At 59.9% G+C, this 22,940-nt stretch overlaps 2 protein-coding genes across 2 annotated transcripts; both read left to right on the top strand.

Annotated features, from left to right (window-relative positions):
• The first annotated feature begins 1,609 nt into the window (after positions 1-1,609).
• On the top strand, positions 1,610-17,002 carry CSRP1 (cysteine and glycine rich protein 1). Its single transcript, XM_082296364.1, has 6 exons — positions 1,610-1,772; positions 8,399-8,511; positions 12,753-12,921; positions 13,292-13,418; positions 15,174-15,267; positions 15,561-17,002. The coding sequence occupies exons 2-6, from the start codon at positions 8,400-8,402 to the stop codon at positions 15,635-15,637; spliced, it is 579 nt and encodes a 192-aa protein (XP_082152490.1). The 5' UTR covers positions 1,610-1,772; position 8,399; the 3' UTR covers positions 15,638-17,002.
• Positions 17,003-21,200: 4,198 nt separating this feature from the next.
• Positions 21,201-22,517, top strand: PHLDA3 (pleckstrin homology like domain family A member 3). Its single transcript, XM_082296346.1, has 2 exons — positions 21,201-21,708; positions 22,080-22,517. The coding sequence occupies exons 1-2, from the start codon at positions 21,357-21,359 to the stop codon at positions 22,199-22,201; spliced, it is 474 nt and encodes a 157-aa protein (XP_082152472.1). The 5' UTR covers positions 21,201-21,356; the 3' UTR covers positions 22,202-22,517.
• Positions 22,518-22,940: the final 423 nt, after the last annotated feature.

The following is a 22,940-nucleotide window of genomic DNA, read 5'->3' as shown; positions in this document are numbered from 1 at the left end:
AAGATTCTTTCCCTGCCTGGTGCCACCTGGTTCCTGTCCCCGTGTGGGGTTTGCTGGGATGAGGGAGGGTGTCCCACTCCCCTCCCTGCCCTCCTCCACAGGCAGTGCCAGAGTGCCAGAGGGGGACAGATGCCGGGCGGTGTTTCCCAAGGGGAGGGAGAGCAGAAGTTTGTACCCCAGCAAGCAGCAAATCAGGCAGGGATCAGCAGACACCCAAAATCCAGCTGGGATGTGGGGTCCTGCCAGGGTGCTGAGCACGGAGCAGTGAGCAGGGTCAGACAGAACATTCAGTGTGGGGTCAGGCTGCAGGGCCCACACATGGACCACCCTTGGCTTCCAGGGTGTGAACAGTGTCCCCTGGAGCCCTGGAATTGTTTGTCACAAGGTCCTGGGCCTTCCTGAGCTCCTGTACTGCCCTGGCATAGAAACACACAGGAAAAAGGGAAAAGCAGCTTTGCAGCCCTGCAGCCACACTTTCTGTAGGCTGCTCTGGAAATGTTTGGGCTCAGAGGGACACGTGTGAGGGTACAGAGGGTCTGTGGGACATCAAGGAGGGGCAGCAGTGTCTCTGCTCCTGCAGTGCTTTGGCCTCTTCACTTCTCAGAGCTCTCCCTTCACAGGGAGCCAGACCCTCCCTATCCTCCAGCTGTGCTGGGAGTGCTTCCCCAACACCTCTGCAGCCCTTCCCGTGCAGTTTGGGGCTGGGCATATTTCTCCCCCTCTGACTGCACCCAGAGCAGCGTTGCTGGGGGGGGGGGGGGGGGGGTTCCCATGGGAACCATTGCCAGAGAGTCTCTCTTCACTCCCCTGCTCTGCAATTTGTCATGAGAGAGTCACAATCCCAGCCTGGGTTGGGTTGGAAGGCACCTGAAAGCCCATCTTGTCCCACCCCTGCCATGGGCAGGGACACCTTCCACTATCCCAGGTTACTCCGAGCCCCATCCAACCTGGCCTTGGACACTTCCAGGGCTGGGAAAGCCACAGCTTCTCTGGGCAACCTGTGCCGGAGCCTCACCACCCCTATTGTACAACAATTCTTGCTTATGTCTCATAAGCTCCATTTTGTCTGTGGAAAAGCTGCAGTAAGGTCTCCCTGGAGCCTCCTCTTCTCCAGGTGAACACCCCCAGCTCTCCCAGCCTGGCTCCAGAGCAGAGGGAGTCCCACACTCAGAGCAGCTCCGTGGCCTCCCCTGGACTCGCTGCAGCAGCTCCAGGTCCTTCCCGTGCTGGAACCCAGGGCTGGAGGCAGCTCTGCAGGTGGGGGCTCAGCTGAGGGGGCACAGGGGCAGAATCCCCCCCTGCCCTGCTGCCCACGCTGGGGGCTCAGCCCAGCACACGGGGGGGTTCTGGGCTGCCAGAGCACGTGGCCGGGGCACGCTGAGCTTCTCAGCCACCAGCACCCCCACGTCCTTCTCGCCAGGGCTGCTCTCAGTTCATTCTCCGATCTGCCCCGGAGGCTCCTTCTCCCGGAGGTGGGATGGGGGTCCCGGGCAGCGTCAGGAGGTGCCGGGCGCTGTCGGGGCCGGCCCGGCCGTGCCGTCCTCCCCAGCCCCGTGACATCAGTCCGGCCGCCGAGCGCCGCCGCCCCGCGACCCGCCCTGCCCCGCCAGCGACAAAAGCGCCGAGCGGCCGCCGGCCCCGGCGCGGCTCCCGACAGCGGCACCGGGACAGGGACCAGCATCGGCACCGGAACCGGCACGGAACCCAGCACCGGCACCGACCCCGGACTGACACCGGCACCGCCCCCGGCACCGTCCCCGGCTCGGCCGCAGGTGGGTGCGGAGCGGGGGCGCCGCCGGGTCCCGCCAGGCGCAGCGGAGCCGCCTCCCCGCTCGTTCCCGGCGCTGCCGCTCTCCCAGCCCGGCGCTACCTCCATCCCTCTCTCCCTCCCTCCATCCCCCCAGGCTGCCCCATCCCCGCCGCCCACAAGCCGGCAGCGGGGCAGATGCGCGGCTGGAGAGGGGCACAGCCCCCCCCGTGTGCCCGTGGGGTGGGCACGGGAGCGGTGGGACCCCCTGAGGCTGCTCCAGTGCCAGAGCACCGCGCACATGGCGGGATGCGGAAGCCGAATCTCTTTCATCCGATCGACTGCACTCAGTAAAGCTCATTTCCAGGGAGCCTGAGGCAGCTCAGCTGTGGGCTCAGCTCACTTCCCGGAGGAGATTTGGGCTGCCGTGCACCAGGCTGGGCACACGCTCGAGCACAGCTCCAGGTGCTGCTTTGCAGCCCTCAGAGCCCCAGCCCGTGGCAGGGGATTCAGGAGCACTGGGCAAAAGCCGTGGCTGCTGCAAAGTCCCTGGATCAGATCTTCTGTCTCCCTGTGTGAGAAGGGGCTGGTGCTAAAACAGTGTGAGGGGTGGGTGAGGCTGGCTTTGGGCGCTGCTCCTCCTGGCTCCAGAGCTTGGGGAAGGGTGAGAGGAGAAGGCCTCCAAGGAGCAAGTGTGGTCATTTGGTCTGTTCCTGCTGGAGCAGAGGAGCCTGAGCTCAGAGCTCCCCGGGCTCTGCAGCTTCCTCCCGAGGGGTAGCAGAGGGACAGCTTCAATCTCTGCTCTCTGTGAGCAGGGACAGGAGCCAGGGAAGGGCTGGAGCTGTGTCGGGAGAGGGTCAGGCTGGAGATCAGGAAAAGGTTCTTTCCCCCGAGGGTGCTGGGGCACTGCCCAGGCTCCCCAGGGAATGAATGGGCACAGCCCCAAGGCTGCCAGAGTTCCAGGAGCGTTTGGCCAAGGCTCTCTGGGATGCACAGGGTGGGATTGTTGGGGTGTCTGTGCAGGGCCAGGGGCTGGATGTGATCCTCATGGGTCAGTTCCAGCTCAGGACGTCCCATTATTCTGCTGGGGGTGAGGCTGGCAAGGTGCAGTGGTGTGGGTGAGCACTGGGCCCTGGGGAGGGTTCAGCCCTTCCCAAGGAGCTCGGGGCCGCTGCTGCACAGACAGCTCAGGGCTGTGCTGCTCCCGTGGGTCACGGGCTCTGTGCCAGCCTCTGCTGTGCCCTGCATCAGGGCCTGTCCAGCCGGGATGGCAGTGCCTGAGCGCTGCCTCAGAGCAGCTGAGCTCGGCTCCTGCTCCTGGGAGGCTGCACCAAGTGGGGAGGACGCGACCAACTGGGGCATTTCAGGGCTTTGGGGGAGCTCAGGTGAGCTGGGTCAGGTGATGGATCTTGATCCCTGTGGGAGTCAGGAGCTTTCCTAAGCGTCCCTGAAAATGCTGCTGCTTTTGTTCTGGATCCAGTTGGGATCTTCATGAAGGACCCTGCTTCCAAGGAACCTTTGTAAGCCAAGCTTGGGAGCAGTGTGTGCGTAGGCAGAGGCCCGTGGCTGTGGGAGCCATCAGGCTGGTGGCTCAGCACCGTGCTGGCCTCTCTTAGGCCTCTTTTCTCCACAGCTGACCTGAGGCTGCCTTGGCAGCAGAATAATTTGTGATTGCTGATGGAGTCAAGCCTGACTGCTCTTGGAGTCATAGAGTAGATGACCCCCATGTGAGCATCACTCTGGAGCTCAGAGCCTCCTGACTTCCTCCCCTCCTATCCCAGCAAAGCCCTCAGAGGCATCTGATGTGATCCAGCTGCATCTGCCAGGGCAGTTCTGTGATTTCTCCCTGGTACTCCCCAGCGTTTTTCCATGACTCTGCGCTCACCAGCCTCAGGTCCCTGTTCTCTTGCTCACCAGTTCAACATCACTGGGTCACACGTGACCTTCGCTTATCCTTGTTTACACTGTTGGTGGCCCATGGACTCCTCACGTTACTGCTCCTCCCAGCTCATGACACAGCAGGGGACAAGGGGACAGTTCTCGCTTGCCCCTTGTAGGGCTATTCCCACCTGTGCCCAGGTGATAGGAAAGCTGCTCTGTGACACTTCCTGTTTGCCTGGGGCAGAGTCCCCCGTGGGTCCGACTGCAGGTCCCGGTGCTGAACCCCTGGTGCCATGTCCCGGGGCTTTCCCAGGGGATGTTCCCTGGTGTGTCCCTGGGAGCTGGTTCCTCTCTGCTCTGCCCATGTCTCATCTGTTTGGGTCCCTCCTGCTTCAAATTTCTGCCCATTTTATGGTCGTGCCAGCTGCTCTGTAAACTGGAAGGCACTACTCAGACCCCCGGGCCTGGGGCTCCTGCTGTGTCCTCCTCCCCTTTGACTCTGCCAGGGCATGAATTAATTCTGCCTGCACTGCTGTGAACATCCCTAGGAGTGAATTTTGTGCAGCACTGATGGTGCTCATCTGTCATTCACTTGTTTTAATGCTCTCATTGGGAAAAAAAACACCCCTTTTTTATGGGCCAGCACGAACCTGCTGTTCCTCAGTGATCTCCAAGCACAAAGTGATTGCTCTGCAATTAATTACTGTAGAATTTTAGTAGGGCACAGACACGGGACGGTTTTCCAGCTCTTGCAGAAGTTTGGATGGTTGGGTTGACATCCTGGTGGCCTGCAGGGATGTTCCTCAGAGTGTGACGGGGTAGGACCTGCCCTGCCCTGAGTGCTCCCATGGCCATGGAGCTGCATCCACACAGCCACGGGCGCTGCTCCAGCTCCAGCAGTTCCCACCCAGCTGCTCTCAGAAGGGCAGGGTGGAGGATGGCAGCTTCCAGGGGCAGTCACAGGAACACACTGACCTTTCAACCCACTCAAAAACCATGATGACTGTGTTTCTGCTGCTTGATGGCTGCATCTGCTCACTCCTTCCCATTACAGCCAGTGATGACATCCCAAAGCACCAGTACATACTGGTTCCATACTGGTTCATGCCTGGTTGTTCAGTGTAGCTTACACTGCCTCCCAGACTGGTGCAACACAGTACCTCAGGTGAGTCTGAGCCCAGATTTCACAGAACCACAGACAGTTTGGGGTTGGAAGCTACCTCAAAGATTACCCAGTGCCACCCCCTGCCACAGGCAGGGGCACCTTCCACTATCTCAGGTTGCTCCAAGCCCCGTTCAAGCTGGTCTTGTCTGGAGAGCTGGACTGCTGCAACATCAGACTCTGGAACTGGGGTTGATCTCCAGCAAAGGTCGGCTTTGGGTGGTTCTGCACAAACCTCCCCTGTGTCTGTGCTCCTCACAGTGCAGCTGCTGCTAAAGGATGGGATCTTGGTTTCAGGGGCCTCTTCCCTTATCTGTAGTGGATGATGGAGTGGCTCCAGGGCCAAGCCCTGCTTGGCACTGAGGGTGGTGTTTGTAGGGCTCTGGACATGTTTGCTGGGAGTTGTGCTCCATGGACTGTGGAGCTGCAGGGGGGAAGGAGAATAATCTTGTTTTTTTGGCAGCCCTGGGTGGCCCCGTGCCTGTGCTCAGTGAGGTCATTGGCTGCAGGACTGTCACCTCCTGTTCCTTATTTTGCACGGGGACCAGAGTGACCTGGAGAAGTGTGACTGTGGTCACCGAGTGTTGCAACTGGGCAAAATATGCAAAGTATTCTGAAAATAATGCTGAAAGGATTGCAAACACTGTGACATATCTTAAAGTGGCCATTCCTTAGGGAATTGGGAGGATGGATCTGTCTGGATGGCAGCTGTGAGGACTTTGTTGGTCAGGTCCAGGCACCCAGAGCAGGGTTTTCTATTCCTTTTTTTGCTGCTGATGCCAGCCTATAGCACAAACTGCTCATTGGTCTCTGTGTGGCCTGCTGGGCTCTCAGCATGTGGGGGGTGTGTTGTGGACTAACAGGGAATTTTTAGCAATGTAAATCTTATCTCAGGCTTTCTCTGTGTCCAGCTGTGAGCCCTCATATGGATCCCCAAGACAAACTGATTTCCATGGTCTCTCCCCTCAGAAAACCCATCCTGGTGGGTGCTAGGAGGTTTTGCTGGGATGTGGCTTTGCTGGGGCTATGTTTGTGCTTCATGGTGAGAGTCACCTGCTCAAATCACCTGGCATCATTTAAACTGAGTGGAGGCACCTGCAGCCTTCCCATGGTGGATTGAGGAAAATCAGCAGCAAGAGGGTTTGGACCCCTCTTGTGGCAAATGTCAGATGAACTTCACCCAGCAGCAGTTTTTCTCCTCTTTTAGGCTTCCAGGCAGCTCAGGGGAAGGTGTCCCCTCTGCTAATGTCTTGGTTTGGTCAGGGGTGCCCTGATGTTCAGGACAAACAAAGCCTTTTCCTTTGCTGCTGCTGCTGCTCTGAGGGGAACAAAATGTGCTGTGGAAGCAAAGGGGAGCAGCTGGTCCCAAACCGTGGGGGACACTTGTGGATGGGCTGGCAAGAGGCTGCCCCCAAAACAAGGCCTGGGGAATCCAAGCGGTGGGGTCTGCCAGTTGTGGTGGTTGGAAAGGGCTGGGGGACCCAGAAAAATTGTAGCCAGAGATGTGTAATTCCTGATGCAGGGGCTGAAGGGGCTCGTGGGCTCCCACGCCATGTGGGGCTCAGTGGCTGGCAGGGGGTGCTGCTGGGTGTTTCTGCCCTCCAAGGAAACTCCTGAACCAGGTCACGCCCTCCTCCTAATCCAGGGGAAAAAACCAGGCTCTGGAGAGAAACGGCCTGTGTCCTTTTAAGGCAATCCAAGGGCTGGGACTGGAAGAACCAGGCTGGGAGGGATTTGGCACAGCGGGAAGCCCAGCCTGCGGGGCCTTTGGAAAAGAGACTTCCCAGCTGCTCTGATCACACCCCAAACACAGCTCCCAGGAACCAGCACAGCCTCTCCAGCCCCTGCTCCTGGCGCTCTCCACTTCTCTGTCTGTCTGTCTGTCCTGCACTGAGACCCTCTTGGCATCTTGGCATCTGGGAGCTGTGGCTGGGATAAAGTGGGGTCAGCAAGTCAGCTCTGACCCCTGTCCTGGTAACCAGGCTAGGATCAGTTTCCCTTTTCCTGACAAAATCCTCTCACACAGGGAAGATCTCGAGTACCCCATGACCTGGGAGGTGCAGGGATCTTGCTGTGCCTGTGAGCCCTTCATGCTCCCCAGCTCTGTCTGATGTTTGTACAACCCCCAGTCCTGCTGGGTTTAGCACCCACCTCCCCATCTGGGAGAGCCACTGAGACTGGAGGCCCAGGGATGGGGCCTCAGCTGCCTGAGGTGCCCCAGGGGATTGAATCTGCTGCAGGGGAGGGCTCCAAGGCTCCCGGTGTGCCCCGGCAGACCCAGGTCCCTTATCTCCACACAGCTGAGCTGAGGGAGGTGATGAGATCCTACACATGTGGTGGGCTGGCAAATCTTGTACTCTGAAGATGGGGTTTGGTTTTTGGGGACCTTGTCCTGCTGCTTTAGCTGTTCAGGGGTCAGGAAGCACATGGCAACTTCTGCTGCCTGTCCCCAGGTGAGAGCAGGATGGAGAATTACAGAGGTGTTGATGGAAAGAGGGCCCTGGAGACCTCTCAAGCTGCAGCTTGTGCCTATTGACCTTTCTTGTATCATTGGGCCTCTCCAAAAAGTGTTTTATTGTCTTTGTAGCAACCCCGGGTTGCTGTTTGATCCTCCTTAGCTTCCTCTTGGCCACACTCAATGAGCCTGGCTCCCTCAGAATCTCCTTGCAGGGCTTTATTGTGTGAGTCTTGAGGTTTATGTTAACTTGGTCTTCACAAGTGTCAAGGCCTCTTGGGACTGGAGCTTTGCTCGTGTAAGCAACCCAGTATTTTGGGGTTATCTGCAAATCCAGGGACCTCTTGATGGTGTCTCATCAGACACCATCTGCCGCAGTTCAGGAAAGAGAAACAGAAGCCTTTATAGCCTGCTGAGGAGCTGGATGGTGGCTTAGGCTGGTGCCCAGGTCTTTGCCCTGCACTGTGTTCTTGATGTCAGATTCTCCAGGCTCCGTGACTCTGCCTGCAGTCCTGGAGGAGACTGAGACACCGGAGTGCAGGGGGTGCCTGGGAGGGGTTGGCCCCGCAAGGCAGGAGCTGATGGTGCTGTGGGACACGGTGCCAGAGCCTGGGGTTTGGTGGGGTCAGGGGTCAGCCCTGACTGTCCCCTGCCCTGCAGTGGCTGAGATGGAGGAGTTGGTCAGGGCAGAGAAGCTGGGGCTGTGTCCAGGGGGGTGACAGCTGTCACTCCAGCACCAAGGTTCTGTCACAGTCCCCCGGCCGTGGCATGGGGTGATAGCAGGGCTGTGACCTGAGGAGGTGCCTGGGTAACTCCGTGAGCGCCGTCTCCCAGCATTGTCCTGCTTCCTCCCTTTTCCTGGCACTGACAGGGGCTGTGAGGTCTCATGGCTCCAGGACAGGGATTTCTGCTGCTCCTGGCACACAGGACCCATGGTCCCTGGGAGGCAGCTCGCACTGCTGGGTGCTGGCTCCCTGAGTTCTGCTGATTCTGCTCATTGCCAGCCCTGCAGTCTGGGCACCCTGCAAACACAGCAGGTGCTCTCTGCACATGGGATGTGGGAAAGCTGCTGGAGCACCGCTGCCTGCTCCAGCTGCCCCATCCCGGCCCCGCAGAGCTCTGCCCTTGTTCCTGACTGTGCTTTCCCCTGCAGGATGCCAAACTGGGGAGGAGGGAAGAAGTGTGGGGTGTGCCAGAAGGCCGTGTACTTCGCTGAGGAGGTGCAGTGTGAAGGCAACAGCTTCCACAAGTCCTGCTTCTTGTGCAGTGAGTATCACCCCTTCCCTGACCCCCTCTCTGCTTCCTGGGTGTGGGCTCCTCGGGATCTCTCCAGACCCCCTGGCGTGGCAGGAACACGGATCATCCCAGGACACAGGGGCTGTCCAAGCTGTCGGGGCTGACCTCAGCCAGCACCCATACAAAGACTTAGTCTGTCCCTACTCTAGGGAAAGGCCAGGCTGGGTCCTCTGGTCTGTGTGCAGATGTTTAGGATTGGAGCATGAGGCAGAGCCTCTCCCAGCAGTGGTGGCAGGAGGTGGCACATCCTATGCAATGCTCGGAGGTGGTGCTTTAGCCTTCTAAGTGGCTTTGCCACAAAAGGTGGTTGAGCCTGGGGAACTGGTGTGGAATCTCCTCATGTCTGAGGGATGATGGGAAGGAGATGTGGTCCTGTCCTGGCCCTTGTGCTGATGGAAAGCCTCCTGAGAAGTGCTGAAGCATCACCCCCAGCCTATCTGCAGATCCACTCTTGCTGAGGGTGTCTCTGGCATATGTTTGGACCAAACATACACAAGTGTAAAGTGCTCCTCCAGGGAGGGGCAGCAGAACAGGATCTGGCTGGGAGTGATGCAGTGCTGAGCTCCCTTCCTCTGCCCCTCTACAGGATCCTACAAATTCTGCTGGGATCCTGCTGCAAGTCCCCAGACACCCTTCCCTGCCTTTGGAGATCGCAGGGCTGGTGGTGTTACAGTGCTGAGAGCAGCTCCTTAAACCTGGGGCATCCAGAGGGGCTGCAGGACCTTTCAGGCAAAAGATGAGCACTGTCCTCAGCCTGTGTGGTACCAGATTACTGTCCCCTGTCCCTGGAGACTGCCACGTATCAGAACCAGTGATTCTCCTGTGCCCACAGGAGATAGGGCTTGGAGCAGCCTGGTCTAGTGTGAGGTGTCCCTGCCCATGGCAGGGGGTGGGACAAGATGAGTTTTAAGGTCCCTTCCCACCCAAACCTCTCTGGAATCCTGTGGACAGGAGCACACTTGCTGCCTGTGTCTGCTGATGGCTCCTTGAGATGTTGCCTCTGCCACAGAACAGCAGAAGTGCACCTCCAGAGTGGCCCCACTGAGGTTTAATGTTTCCTCAGCTGGTCCCAGTGCCCTGGTCCCAGTGTCACCATCCCATTGCAGCAGGGAGCGCAGCTGGGATCTTTTCCATAGGAGCAGCAAGCAGAGCTGGCATCTGGAAACAGGCACACCCTGGAACTGACCTCTTCCAGCAGCGAAACACCAGTGTCCTCATTGGATGGTCCCTGCCATGCTCCTGTGTCCCCCTGGCCTGGCTGCTGGATACTTCTTGTCCAGCCTGCCTGGGATGCAGCACATACAGCTGGATTCAGATGTGGGAGAGGGAGAGAGAGACTTCTGCTGTGCCTGTGCTCCCTGCAGTGTGGAGGGTGGCCAGCGTGGCCAGGAGCTCCCATATGTGGGAGTTTCCAGGCTGGAAACTTGCTTTGGCTGGTAGGGCTCCACAGGGGAGTTGTAGAGAGGCTTTTCCTGGGCAGGAAGGGGGTGGCAGGCTGGGTTCTTATGGCAGCTGCTCTGCAGAAGGAAATCCTGTTTGTTCTGTGGCCTCAGATAAGGAGGGTGGGGAATATTGCCCTCGCCCCCTATGCACACAGCTGGTTTGCCAGGAAAAGCTGCTGCCATGGGATGCTGGCACCCAGAGAGCAGGGCAGGCCTCCAGGAGCCACGAAATGAGGCTAAAGGCATTGCTTCCAGGTGGGAACACGTGGCCAGAGTGAGGAAGAAGGTCACCCTGTGTGTGTTCATGGAAGCAAGTGCCCAGGCAGCGCTCCTGGGCTCAGGGCTGCTGTCCCTGGCTTTTGTTACGCCACTCCACATGTACCCAGCAGCTCTGTCTGTCCTGGCCGTGGCTCCCCAGCTCAGGCTGTGGCTCATGTGCCAGCCCACCGTGCAGCCCACTGTTCCCAGTCCGTGCCACAGGCTGTGGGTGGTGCTCCTGAGCTCCTGCATTCCCAGCCTGTTCCCCAGTGCTGCATTTGGGCCCCATCAAGGAACTTGAAACCATTATCTTTAGGGGAGAATAACAAATACTTCAACCAGATCTGCCAAAAACATCATCTAAAAGGAGCCAAGCCTACCACAGTGCATTAGAGCTCAGGGAGCAACTTGGTGATTGACTCCTGGCCCTGATCCAGCTGCCTGGGTAGTGCAGGAGAATGAGCTGGAATGAGCCCCTTGGCCTTGGAAAGCAGAGGCAGCTCTTGCCTAATTGTTTTGTGGAGCAGCTCAGCTGCTCTTAGAAAAACAAAGGGTCCTTAACTCTGTGAGTGCAGGGCACTGGAATTTCTGCAATGCACAAACCCGGGGGCTGAGTAAAAAGTTTTTCTGTTGCCTCTCAAAGCTCTGTGAGTACATATGAGGGACTGTGAAAGCTTGGGCTGGAGCTCCAAATCCATCCAGATGCCACTGAGCTCATTCACTGCCACCCTGGGACAAAGCTCTCAACAAAGCCCTTTGAAAGGCCAGTGAAAGTGCCCAAATTCCCCTCCTGAGGGCCTGCCTGAGCAGGGTCACCCCAGGGCAATGCAGAGACCCCCACAGCAGTCCAGGAGCTTGGCAGCTTTGGAACCAGTTACCAGCTCTGGTCTCTCCCAGCTGGGATCTGTTCTCCATCCCCAGCTCCTGCTGTGGTGGGAGCGTGTAGCCAGGAGAGGACCCTGCCAGATCCTCCTTAGATGGCAGGAGATGCTTCCCTTTCCTCTCCTTGTCCCAGCAGAGGCACACAGGGTTCTCCCGGCCGTATTTAGTCATGGAAGGGCTGCCTCTGCCCCTGCTCAGTTTGTGCTGCTCTGAGGGGAGAGCTCTGCTCTGTTTGCATTCCTGTGATATTGGGAACGGCCAAGAAACTGCTCTGCTGGCCAAGAAGCTGCTGGAAGCCTCGACATTTAAGGTGTGCAAAGCAAGATGGGGGAAGCTGTGTGGCAGCTGCAGCTGGATCTGTTTGGGACTGGCTGCCAGCGCTGCAGGCTCTGCCCTGGGAGCTGGGATCCTGCACAGGGCACGTGAACACTGCAGATCACCTGGAGTTTGGGTGCTGGTGGCCTCCTGCTCCTGCTGGCTGGGCAGAGTGTCCCAGGAAGGGATGTGGCAGCCATGAGCAGAGCTGGGACAGGAGCTGGTACCTCCAGGACCTTAAGGGGGTTTATAAAAGAAAAGTAGAGTGACTTTTTACACAGGCAGATAATGACAGGGCAAGGGGAGGTGGTTTTAAATGGAAAGAGGAGCAATCTAGATTAGATATAAGGGAGAAAGTTAGATTAGATACAAGGAAGTAATTATTTACTCAGAGGGTGGTGGGGCATTGCTTCCTAGAGAAGCTGTGGCTGCTCCATCCTTGGAAGTGTTCAAGACCAGGTTGGACAGGGCTTGGAGCAGCCTGGGACAGTGGAAGGTGTCCATGGCAGAGGGTTGGAATTGGATAATCTGAATTGAAGGTCCCTTCCAACCCAAACCAGTCTGTGATTCTATGGAAACCTAAAAATCAGGAGACGGCCTGAGGCCAGCACCAAGCTCAAGCTGTGGGTGGCCTCAGCAGGGCCCCTGAGCCTGGCTGCCATCTCCTCCTGTCCCATCTTACATCCCACGTTGGACCCCCAGGGCTCAGACACCCAGCTGAGTTAGTATTCCTCACCTGAGACCCCCTCCTATGCACACCCCCAAACCAGGGCTAAGGTGTCACTTGAGCCTTCTGAGCTCTGGAGAGGTGACTGTGCCCCATGTGTGAAGCCCTTGCAGTGCCTCGGATGTGGTGATGGCCACAGGGCTGCTCTTGGTCCATCCAAACACCAGGAAAACCACATTTGCTTACATTTCTTTGCCCTGAGCGCTTCCTGCCGTGGATTTGCAGCGGACAAGGCGTGGGGCCAGGACATCCATCCCCGGGCTTGGGAATCCTGCAGTAGGAAAAATTCAGTCCCACGGTTTAAGTGCAGCTGCAGGAGAGCAGCACCCAGAGGGTTAACAGAGCTTTCCTTCCCTTGGTATCACCCTCTTGGCTTTGGTGGTTGCTTCCTTTTAAAGCCAGACACTGCTCTTGTTGTGATCCTTATCTGCCCTGGTTTGCATGTGCTCCCTGAGGCTGGATCCTGGCAAGGGCTTCCCTGCTCCTTGAAAGCCGAGCTGAGCTGTCCCTGTGAGGGCTTGTTTTCCCCAGCTAATTAGTGAGCTCTGGCAGAGCAGGCTGATGCCACACCCTGCCCTCTGTTCTAGTGGTCTGTAAGAAGAATTTGGACAGCACTACTGTGGCCGTGCATGGCGAGGAGATCTACTGCAAGTCCTGCTACGGGAAGAAGTACGGCCCCAAGGGCTACGGCTACGGGCAGGGAGCAGGGACCCTGAGCACTGACAAGGGCGAGTCCCTGGGAATCAAATACGAAGAGTGAGTCTGGGTCTTGTTTTTGACACCGGGGCTGTGGGCACTTTCTCCCCACATCTGTCCTGTGGTGCTCAGCTGTGCAGCCTGTGCTGAGCTCCCAGCACTGTCCGTGGGCTGCCCAGCCCCTCTGTCCCTCCAGGGAACCCCACTGAACCCTGTCTGGTGGGTGGGATGGGATGGGACATGTCCCCACTGCCTCAGCACGGTGCCCACCCCCTCCCAGCACACAGCCCTCGGGCTGAACTTTCCATGGGGCTCAACACATTGTTCCTAAAGTTCCCTCCTAAACTGGGCTGGGGTTTGGGATCGCGTAGTTCTTTCCTGCTCCATCTTGCCTTTGCACCCCTGATCGTGAGCTCCCTCCCACCCACAGGGGCCAGCCCCACCGACCCCCCAACCCCAACGGAGCCAGGATGGCCCAGAAGGTGGGAGGAGCTGATGGGTGCCCCCGCTGTGGCCAGGCCGTGTACGCGGCTGAGAAGGTCATCGGAGCTGGCAAGGTAAGGGGGGATGGTGGGGACGGGGCACAGGGTGCTGCATGGCAGGGACACCTTCGGAGAGGGTCTGGACCTGCCCCTTGGGCTGGGCTGCCAGGGCTAGGCTTGGGTCCAATGGCCACAGTCACCTGGAAGCCTGGCACCAAAAGGAGGTCTTGGCATGTCTGGAAGCCAGGTTGTTCAGGCTGCAGTGCTGTCACAGACGTGTAGAGGGGGGAGAAATACATTTTATATTAAATATTCACAGCAGAGGCCACAGTGGACATCCTGCTGTGGATGTGCTGGGAGGGTGAGCAGTGACATGTGCCATGGCCAGTGTCACTGTTAACTGAAAAGTGCATCCTCCTCACCTCAGTGCCACGGGTCGGGATGCTGCAGCTGGGATTTGAGGCAGGCAATGAATTCCAGTGGTCAGCACTGCCCACAGGCCGGGCAGGGTGTTGGAGCTGTGGGCATGGGTTTGGTGAATGTTCCTGGGGCTGTTCTGGTGGTGGCTGGGTCAGCTCAGGGTTTGGTGTGAAGGTCACTCTAACAGCCCTGGCACATCCCTTCACCAGGGTTCTTTGCACCCCGAGCTGTGACCTGCTCCCAGCCCAGCTCCTCTGCAGGGCCTGGGGACCCCTTCTGCCCTGCCAGCCCTGGAACCCCGGGTGAGGCCCCTGCTGGAGCTGCCCTCCCCGTGAGGTCAGGCACATGCAGAGCTTGTCAGGGACACCAGGCCAGGCTGCTTGGCTTTGTGTCGTGGGGACACGGTGGCCATGGTGGGACAACCTCACCTGACTGGTGATGAGGGGTCACTCCCTGACCTGGCTGGGCTCTGTCCTCCTGGGCCTTTGTGCTTGTCCTGCATCCCCAGAGCAGGGAGAGGAGTCAACAGAAAGGGCCCCTCAGCATCATCACCCCCCAGCTGGCTTGTGATGGACACGATGAGGGTCAGCCCAGGGTCAGAAGCTGAATTTACCCTTAAAACCATGATCTGGGCTTCCTGGTTGGCTTCTGGCCCCAGTGTTTACAGGGAACCAAAGCTGGGGAAGCAATTACATTAAAGTAGACCCAGAGAGGATTCCAGAGTGTGTATTTCATGTGCTAATGTTTGCTGGATGACTCCATCCAATACCTCCTCCTCCAGCCCCCGAATTTCGCATTTTCTTCCAAAAAAGGTTTCATGTTTTCCCAAGTGTTTATTTAAATTCCTCTGTGAGCAGCTCTGGCTACTCAAGGTCTGCCTGAAGGCTGTGAGCTCATTTATCTCCAGGGGACTGCTGGAACCGTGGGGGGTTATTTTTAAACTCTGGCTGGTTTTGGCATTGTTCCTCTCTGTTTGCTGCCTTCCTTGGAGCTGTGGTTGTGTGGGGCAGTTGTCCCATCCCTGCTGCCACCCCAGCCTAGCATCCAGCAGCTGTGGGGCTCAGCTGGACAATGGGGGGGATTTACCTTGCTGGTTAAGAGAGGACAGTCCCCAAAGAGGGGGGGATTGCTCCTTGCAAATTATTGTAGAAATTACTGCAAAAATGACTTCTGTAAGTGCAGCAAAAGGTCTCCAAAACCAGCACAGGAGCAGTGACCACACCTGGTGTTTCCTCTCTGTATCTTCCTTGTGGGGCTGGGAGGTCAGTGCTTTCCAGGGAAAAGCTTTTACCCCGTTCAGAGCTCTTTGCCAGCCCCTTTAGATCAGAAACAGAGCAGGGAGCCTGGCTGGTAACAGAGTGTGGCTGCCCTGTCCCTGGGGTGTGACCAGGCTCTGCTCCTGTCCCGCAGTCCTGGCACAAGTCCTGCTTCCGCTGTGCCAAGTGTGGCAAAAGCCTGGAGTCCACCACCCTGGCAGACAAAGATGGAGAGATCTACTGCAAAGGTGAGCCCCACCTTCCCTGCTGGCTTGTCTTGGGCTCTGAGGGGTGGGGGTGAAGGCCCCTGTGGAGGGACCCAGGGTGGGATGGAGGCTGGGGAAGGGGTGGCCCAGCAGCTGCATTCAGAGACTGGCTGTGCCAGCCACAGAGCTGGGGAATTTCCTGCTGAGCCAGGGCCTCCCAGTTTGCCCAACGAATCTGGCAAACCTTGTCCTGTCCTGCCCAGGCAGGGTGTGCCCCTTGGGGAGGACCCGCTCCTGTGCCAGGCTCACCTGTGTCTCCCTTCCATCCTCTGCAGGTTGTTACGCCAAGAACTTCGGTCCCAAGGGCTTTGGCTTCGGGCAGGGCGCCGGGGCACTGATCCACTCGCAGTGAGCTCCAGGGCTGGGCCCTGCGCTCGCCCAGGGCTCATCCTGTGCTGCCCACCCGCCCCACGCCGCAGTGAGTGCCCACTGCCACCCCCAGCCACCGCTGCTTCGCAGCACCAGCCCCTCCCGCCCTGCCCCAGCGCTCCCCAGAGCCGGGGGGGGTCCCAGCACTGTCCCCCTGGGGTCCTGCTGGGGCAGGTGGCACGGGGGGGGTCACTCCCTCGCACTGCAGCGAGGCCCCAGTGCCCAAGTCCTGCTCCGCGTTGCCCGTCCCGCCGGCCGCGTGCTCAGCCGTGACACCGAGCAAGCAATAAAACATCAGAGACATCAAAGCCCACCCAGGCCTGGCCCTGCCAGTGATTCGCTGTCTGGGGCTGAGGACAGGCCCTGGTGCCCGGAGCTGGGGAGGTGTCAGGAGGTGACAGAGGTGACGGGAGGTGTTTGCAGTCCTGTAATTACAGCACAATGCAGGAATGCGTGGTGCAGTTTGACACAGCCCAGCTGTGGCCAGCTGAGCTCTGCAGCCTGGCTGGGATGGGCTCCCTCTCTGCTCCCATCAAGAATCAGCATGGAATGGTTTGGATTGGAGGAGACCTTAAAGCTCGTCTTGTTCCACCTTCCACTAGCCCAGGTTGCTCCAAGCCCTGTCCTTGAACACTTCCAGGGATGGAGATAGCTATTCCAAAAGCAGAGGTTGATGCTGGGAGGCCCAGGACAGCCCTTCTGGGGTGTGTTGGTAGCACCATACATGTGCTCACCCTGTCAAAACCCTTATCAGTGCTTTCAGGTGGCACCTCTCCAAGCAGGCATGCCCAGCAGTGCCAAGTAATTAACAGCTTTTCACCTACTCCCTGCTTTTTTAGCAGCTTGTGGATCATTAAGCCTCCAGTTTGGCAGCTGCCCAGGTTTAATTGGTTTCCATCTAAACTCTTCACTCCCTTTCTGTGATTCTCCTGTTGGACCGGTGGGACAGACTCGGATCAGCCTTGCTGCAGCTCAGAGTTAGGGACTCCACAGGGAATTGAGTTCTGGGGTTTTTAAAGTTATAAACATTGTGGTTGAGCAAATGAGATGGGGAGTGTTCTGGGAAGCACAACAGAGGCAGAAATCCCTTTTTGGGGCAGGACTTGGGCTCCTTTATCCACTTAAGCGCTTTCTCCTGTTCATCACACCCTCGGATTTACATGGTGTTTTTGAGGCTGAGATGGGGAATAAAGTCTTTACTGTCTGCAAAAACTTCCCCCCTCTAGATTCTAGCAGGTCCCACTGCTCTGGGCTGTGCGGTGGCTGTGGTGAGAGGGGTCTGGTGGCACTTGGTGTGTGGGGCAGACAGCCCAGGCTCGGGTAGGGTTGGAAGCTGCAGCACAGGGGGCTCAGGTACCGCCCTGGTGTGGAGACCCAAACCTGCCTCCCTCACTCGGCAGAGGCCCTGCTGCTCCCCCATGGAGGTGGGGGGGTGAGGGGTCTGGAAGCTCTTGCAGAGATGGGGGGTTCAGGAAACTGCTGCAGAGGGGTGAAGGGGGGCTGCTGCAGGGATGGAGGGGTCAGGAAGCTGCTGCCTTCTCTGTGAGCGTGCAGGGAATGCTGTGCTGCTGCTGACACATCTCAGCTGGATGTGCCCTTGATGGGATCGTGTCCAGGCAGTGCTGGTTGGTCAATAAAGCTACAGTGAGTCTTTATTTAGTCCCTTCCTCACACAGCTGTAGAGGTTCTGTCAGAGAGGGGGCAGGAGCGGGAGCCCCTCTGCTCTGGAGCCAGGCTGGGAGAGCCAGGGGTGTCACCTGGGGAAAGCTCCAGGGAGAGCTCAGAGCCCCTTCCAGGGCCTAAAGGGGCTCCAGGAGAGCTGCAGAGGGACTTGGGACGAGGGCCTGGAGGGACAGGACACAGGCAATGGCTTCCCACTGCCAGAGGGCAGGGTTAGATGGGGTATTGGGAAGGAATTGTTCCCTGTGAGGGTGGGCAGGCCCTGGCACAGGGTGCCCAGAGCAGCTGGGGCTGCCCCTGGATCCCTGGCAGTGCCCAAGGCCAGGTTGAACGGGGCTTGGAGCAGCCTGGGACAGTGGAAGGTGTCCCTGCCCGTGGCAGGGAGTAGAAGGAGATAGTTTGTAATCTTTCAACCCAAACCAGTCTGTGGTTCTATGAGGTACTGATATATCACATGTGGTAGACCCCAGAGAGGCCAATTCCCCTGGAGGCCTGGTCAAAGCCAGGAGGAAATGCTGGATTTGGGTTTCAGAGGGCCACAGATGTAGGTTAGAAGGGACCAGCAGAAGTCTTGACTCCAACCACCCACTTAAGGCAGGGCTCCAAAGGTCAGGTTGATCAGAGCATTTGGTGTCCACTCAGGTATGCAAGCCCTCTGAGGGTGGAGTTCCCACCACTCTGGATGATGTCGCAGCATTGTGCCACAGAACCTTGAAAGGCGTGTTTCATCACTGAAAGGGTTCTCAGACCCTGGCACAGCTGCCCAGGGCAGTGGTGGAGTCACCATCGCTGGGGGTGTTCAGCAGACCTGTGGATGTGGCACCTGGGGACATGGGTTAGCAGTGACCATGGCAGTGCTGGGGGAACGGTTGGAACTGATGATCTTGTGACCTGGGAGGGCTTTTCCAACATTAATGATTCTGTGAATCCCTGATTTTCCTGATGTGCCCCTGTGCCTGGTGTCTCTTGTCCTTTTGCCAGTCAGGGCTGTGTTTCTCTTCTCCACAACCCTTCTCTAGACAGTGGAAAACTGAAGTTCAGTCTCCCCAGGTCCGCTTTTCTCCAGCCTGGTGGGTCTCTGCTGAGCTCCCAGCCCCAAAGGGCCCAGGTAAACCATGTCCTGGGACAGGGACCGTGCCCTGAAGGTGTGCCCTGGGTGCCACACACCTGCTGACCCTGCACTGGTCACTCAGAGTGGCTTAGGGAGTGACAGAGATCACCGCGGGGACACCAGGATGGGATCTCGGGGGCTGCACATCCCGACAGGCATGCGGGGGGCTGGAGGAGGTGGTGGGCCATGGCCCAGGAGAAGCAGGGTGGGACTAGAGGTGCTTTTTGGGAATCTCCTGCCCAAGCTGCAGTGGGACAGCTCCGACCATCTGCTACCCTCTGCTGGTCAGCGAGCACGGCAGGGCCCGGCCGGGCAGCCGGACGCGTGTGCCCACCTGTGCCCAGGTGTTGTCCAGCTCCCCCCCGAGGCAGCAGAGCCACGCTGTGCCCAGCAGCTCCCACCCCTCGGGAGCTGCAGCCTGGGAAAGGGGCTGTGGCACCCGAACCTGCCCCCGAAGGGACAAACCAGAGGTTGGCCTGTGGCCAGGCACCCTGGAGCCTGGGGGTGATGGCACCACTTGAGGGGTCAGACTGGAGCCTCCGAGCCCCATGGCCAGTGGGGACGTGACAGGGGATGTCACTGTGCCACCGAGCTCTGCGGGGATGTCACCTCGGGGCAGGGCTCAGGCCGGCAGCCCCGCGACCTGTCCTGAGGGCCCTGTGTGGATGGGATGAACCCTGGGCAGCCCATGCAGCAGAGCCTTTGGCTCGCCCACAGCCTGGCACAGCGAGTCCTGCTGGGTTTGCTGCAGGGCAGGAGCTGCCATGTGCCCCCGGGCAGCCTGGCAGGATGGGACTCCTGCCTGGTGGGTCTGGGAATGGACAGCTGGGGAGACGGGACTGGAGAAGGACGTTGTCAAAGCTCCTTCGCACACAGGGCTGCGGGAGCACCACGTTCCCTTGGTGACTGGTGCCTGGAGAAGCAGTGACTGCAGTGAGCAGAGGAGCGAGGGTCTCGGGCAGGGGTTGGCAGCCCTTGGCTCTGCCCCGGGCTGTGAGGATGGAGCCGGAGCTGGATGGTGAGCCAGAACTGCCCACGGACATCCCAGCTAACCAGAACAGCAACAGTCCCAAAGCTGCTCCCCGCGAGCTCCCAGGGCTCGGCATCCCTGGAGCTGAGCATTCCCTGTGCGTGGGAAAACAGCCTCGGTGGGGGAACCCACACTTCTGCTCCGCTCCTTCTGAAGCGCTGGGGTGCTCAGGGTGACCTCCGAGGCCGCCTGACGTCAGGAGCCCGGGTCTCCTGGGACACCCGGGATCTCTGCCAGCGTGGCGAGGTTGGCCCCAGGGAGCACGAACCAGTTCCTGGCTCCGCCAGCCGCCCTGCCCTCTTAATGAGGGATAATGAGGTGCATCTCATCAACGCTGCAGACTTGCCCCCTGGCCACGGCGGCTGCTGGCAAAGCCCCCGGCGGGACCGGGAGTGATGGAGGGGCTGGGGCAGGAGGCATTCCAGCCGGGGGCTCTGCGGGGTTGGGGTCTGCGAGGGGTGCATGAGCAGGGTGGGCCGGAAGGTGGACGCTGGGACAGCAGCTCTGTGCCAGGGAGCCAGGGGCTGATCCAGCCCCCGTGAGCGACCCCGGCACATTCCCGGGGGGATTTCTTCCCATTGCGGACCTCACCTGGGTGAAGGACCCACACCCTCAGCATTTGCAGGGGCACATCCCGTTGCCCAGCCACCTGTGGCTGTCACCCACCCTGGCAGCCCACGGCCAGCACAAGTCCCCAGATGTGCCCCCCGGCAGCCGGGCCCGGCCCGGGGAACCCCTGGATGCCAGGCGCTGGCACAGGAACAGACGGTGCTGCGGTGGCCGGGAACGAGACGGGCTGGAAAGGAGACGGTGTTTGGCTGCAGGGGAGGGAGGGTCAGGCAGGGCCAGGCTGCGCTGCCCCGGCCCCGCGGCGGCTCGTTCCCCTGCACAGGTCACGCGAGGCTGGGGGATGCTGCTCCTCGCTGTGGGACTGCCTGGGGGCTTCAAGTCCCCCTTCCGAGGGGCTTTGAGGGATGGGAGCTCTGTGTGCTGAGGGGTGGCCCAGCACCCTTGGGCAAGTAGCTGGGGGGTGGGTGGCTGTCAGGGGTTGTCCCCATGGCTGCTGTCTGTTCTCTGCTTTTGTCTCCCCTCCTGGGCTGCACTCAGGGGTCCCCCACAGCCCCTGCCTGGCTGGTGCTGCACCCACAGCCCCCTGTCCCAGCTAGCACTGCAACCCCCAGCCCCCCAAGCCCGGTAGCACTGCACTCTGTACCCCCTGCCAAGCTGGCATTTTATGCAGAGCCCCCTGTCCGGTCGGCCCTGTGCCCCACAGCCCACTGTCCCCACCAGCACTGCACCCTATAGCCCTGTGCCCGTGGGGCTGCAACCCCCAAGAGCTGCTCTTGCACCTCCAACATCTGTCCCTGCACCCCGTGCAGAAGTCCCCAAGACCTGCCCTGGCACCACTGCCACGCAGCCCCATCCCACACCCTCCCTGTTCACACGAAGACCCCGAGGCAGTGCCTGCCCTCGGGCACCCCAAAAGCTCCTCCCGGGTGAAGCGGGGCTGCGCCGGGCCTGGCCGGGCTTCGCCTGGGCGTGAAGGGAGCCTGAGCGCAGGAGGGGCCAGACGAGGCGGCAGGAATGCGAGTGGGAGAGCGGCCGGGCAAGTAGCGACAGCTCCTGGCAGCGCGGATCCCACACGCGGCTCGGGCAGGGAGCAGAGCCCCGGCACGGGGCTGGCGGCCGGAATGGGGCACCCCATGGCTCAGCCCCTCTGAGAGCCGGAGCGGAGGGTGGCGAGTCCCCGGGGGCAGCACGGCCAGCGCGGGCTCCTGGCCGCAGGGAGCGCGGCTCCGGCTGGAATCGCCCCGGCGGGGAATGCCCGGCCGGGCCGGCACGAGGCGCTGAGTGAGGATCCCGGCGGGCCGAGGAGCCGCGATGACCCCCGAGAAGGTGCTGCGGGAGGGGGTGCTGGAGAAGCGGAGCGGGGGGCTGCTGCAGCTCTGGAAGAAGAAGCGGTGCCTGCTGACGGAGAAAGGGCTGCAGCTCTTCGAGCCCAAGGGCTCAAGGCGCAAGGAGCTGAGCTTCGCCCGCATGAAGGCCGTGGAGTGCGTGGAGTGGAAGGAGCGGCACATTTACTTCACGGTGGTGATGGACGACAGCCTCGAAATCGACTTCCGCTGCGCCCAGGAGGACCCGGGCTGGAACGCCGAGATCACCATGGGGCTCGTGCGCTTCAAGAACCAGCAGGCGATGCGGGACGTGCGCGCCCGGCACAGCTGCCGAGCAGGTACCGGAGCCCCCGCGGGCCAGGGAGCAGGACCCACCCCAGGATGAGGTCCCTGGCCGCAGGTTCCCATCCCCGAGTGGTCTGGGGAATCCCAAAGGGGGTCCCATGGACCGGGGTGGGTCTGCAGCTTGATGTTCCCGTGTCCCCCTGCACTGGCTGGGACCCCCCATGGGTTTCACCTCTCTGTATCCCTGCAGAGGGACTTTCTAACATCTTCCCTCTGTCTGGGGTGGCCTGAGGGATACGGGGCCCTTTGCCGTCCTGCACGTGGGGTGGGGTGGGGATGGTGGCTGGTCCCACTCCCCAGTCCCCTCAGGATGCCCCATATCCCAGCGCTGGCCGAGCGGGTGACAGGAGCCTTCTCTCCGCAGTGGTGCAGCTGGGCGCAGCTCCGGTGGGGCAGCCCAGGGAATCGCAGCTTCCCAGGAGTCGGATGGAGATGGCCCTCGGCTCGGCAGGTGCTGGAGAGAACGGGATCCCTGCGGGCAAGTGAGGCCACCGCTGTGCAGCCCGGGGACGAGGACAGTGGCCCGGGGAGGCCGGTGCTGGCACTGGCTCCCCCTGTGCCGGGTGAAGGACAGAGGCACCGCAAGAGCTGGGCTGGCACAGCCACCTCCCCTTGGCACAACGGGGCAAAGGACACAGGCAGCGTCACCACCTGGGGCTTCAGACAAGGCAGGAGGGGACATCCCTGCCTGGGGCCCCACCACCCTTCATTGAGCTGACGTGTGCAGGGCCTCGGTGCCCTGGCGGGGACCCCAGGCCTCTCCTGCAGGACAGGGGATGGATGAGGCTGTGCCCGAAGGATCTGTGCGACAGGGAGCTCTGCCCGTGTGACAGTGACACTGGGACAGATGGATGTGGCTGGGTCCCAATTTTAAAAAGGGGCTGGAGAGCTGCTGCTGCAGCAGGGACCCCTCAGCAGGGCACTGAACTGATGGTGTGGTGACACAGCCGTGCTGCAGGACATTGTCTCACCCTGGGATGTCCTTGGGCTGTTGGGAAATGCTGGGGACCCCAATTCCCTGTACTAAAAGTGTCCCCAAACAGGACTTTCTGCTTCTTACCCTGGTGTTGCTTTGATTTGTGGAATCCCACAGGGCACGGGAGAGCACAAATCCTGCACAGAGCTTTGCCAGCATCCCCCAGTCGGGCTCCAAAGCCCGGCACTGGCACCCCGAGACTCCCTGGTCACCAATCCCGCTGCGCCCCTGTCCCCAGGGATTCCCACG

Source organism: Coloeus monedula (assembly GCF_965178545.1).
Source record: "Coloeus monedula genome assembly, chromosome: 23".
NCBI lineage: Eukaryota > Metazoa > Chordata > Aves > Passeriformes > Corvidae > Coloeus > Coloeus monedula.
This window is presented reverse-complemented; position numbering and strand designations above follow the sequence as displayed.

Coding starts and splice junctions, on each gene's coding strand:
- CSRP1 (XM_082296364.1), top strand. CDS start 8,400: ATGCCAAACTGGGGAGGAGGGAAGAAGTGTGGGGTGTGCCAGAAGGCC. Junction 8,512..12,752: donor CAAGTCCTGCTTCTTGTGCA/GTGAGTATCACC, acceptor CCTCTGTTCTAG/TGGTCTGTAAGAAGAATTTG. Junction 13,419..15,173: donor AGGTCATCGGAGCTGGCAAG/GTAAGGGGGGAT, acceptor CCTGTCCCGCAG/TCCTGGCACAAGTCCTGCTT.
- PHLDA3 (XM_082296346.1), top strand. CDS start 21,357: ATGACCCCCGAGAAGGTGCTGCGGGAGGGGGTGCTGGAGAAGCGGAGC. Junction 21,709..22,079: donor CCGGCACAGCTGCCGAGCAG/GTACCGGAGCCC, acceptor TTCTCTCCGCAG/TGGTGCAGCTGGGCGCAGCT.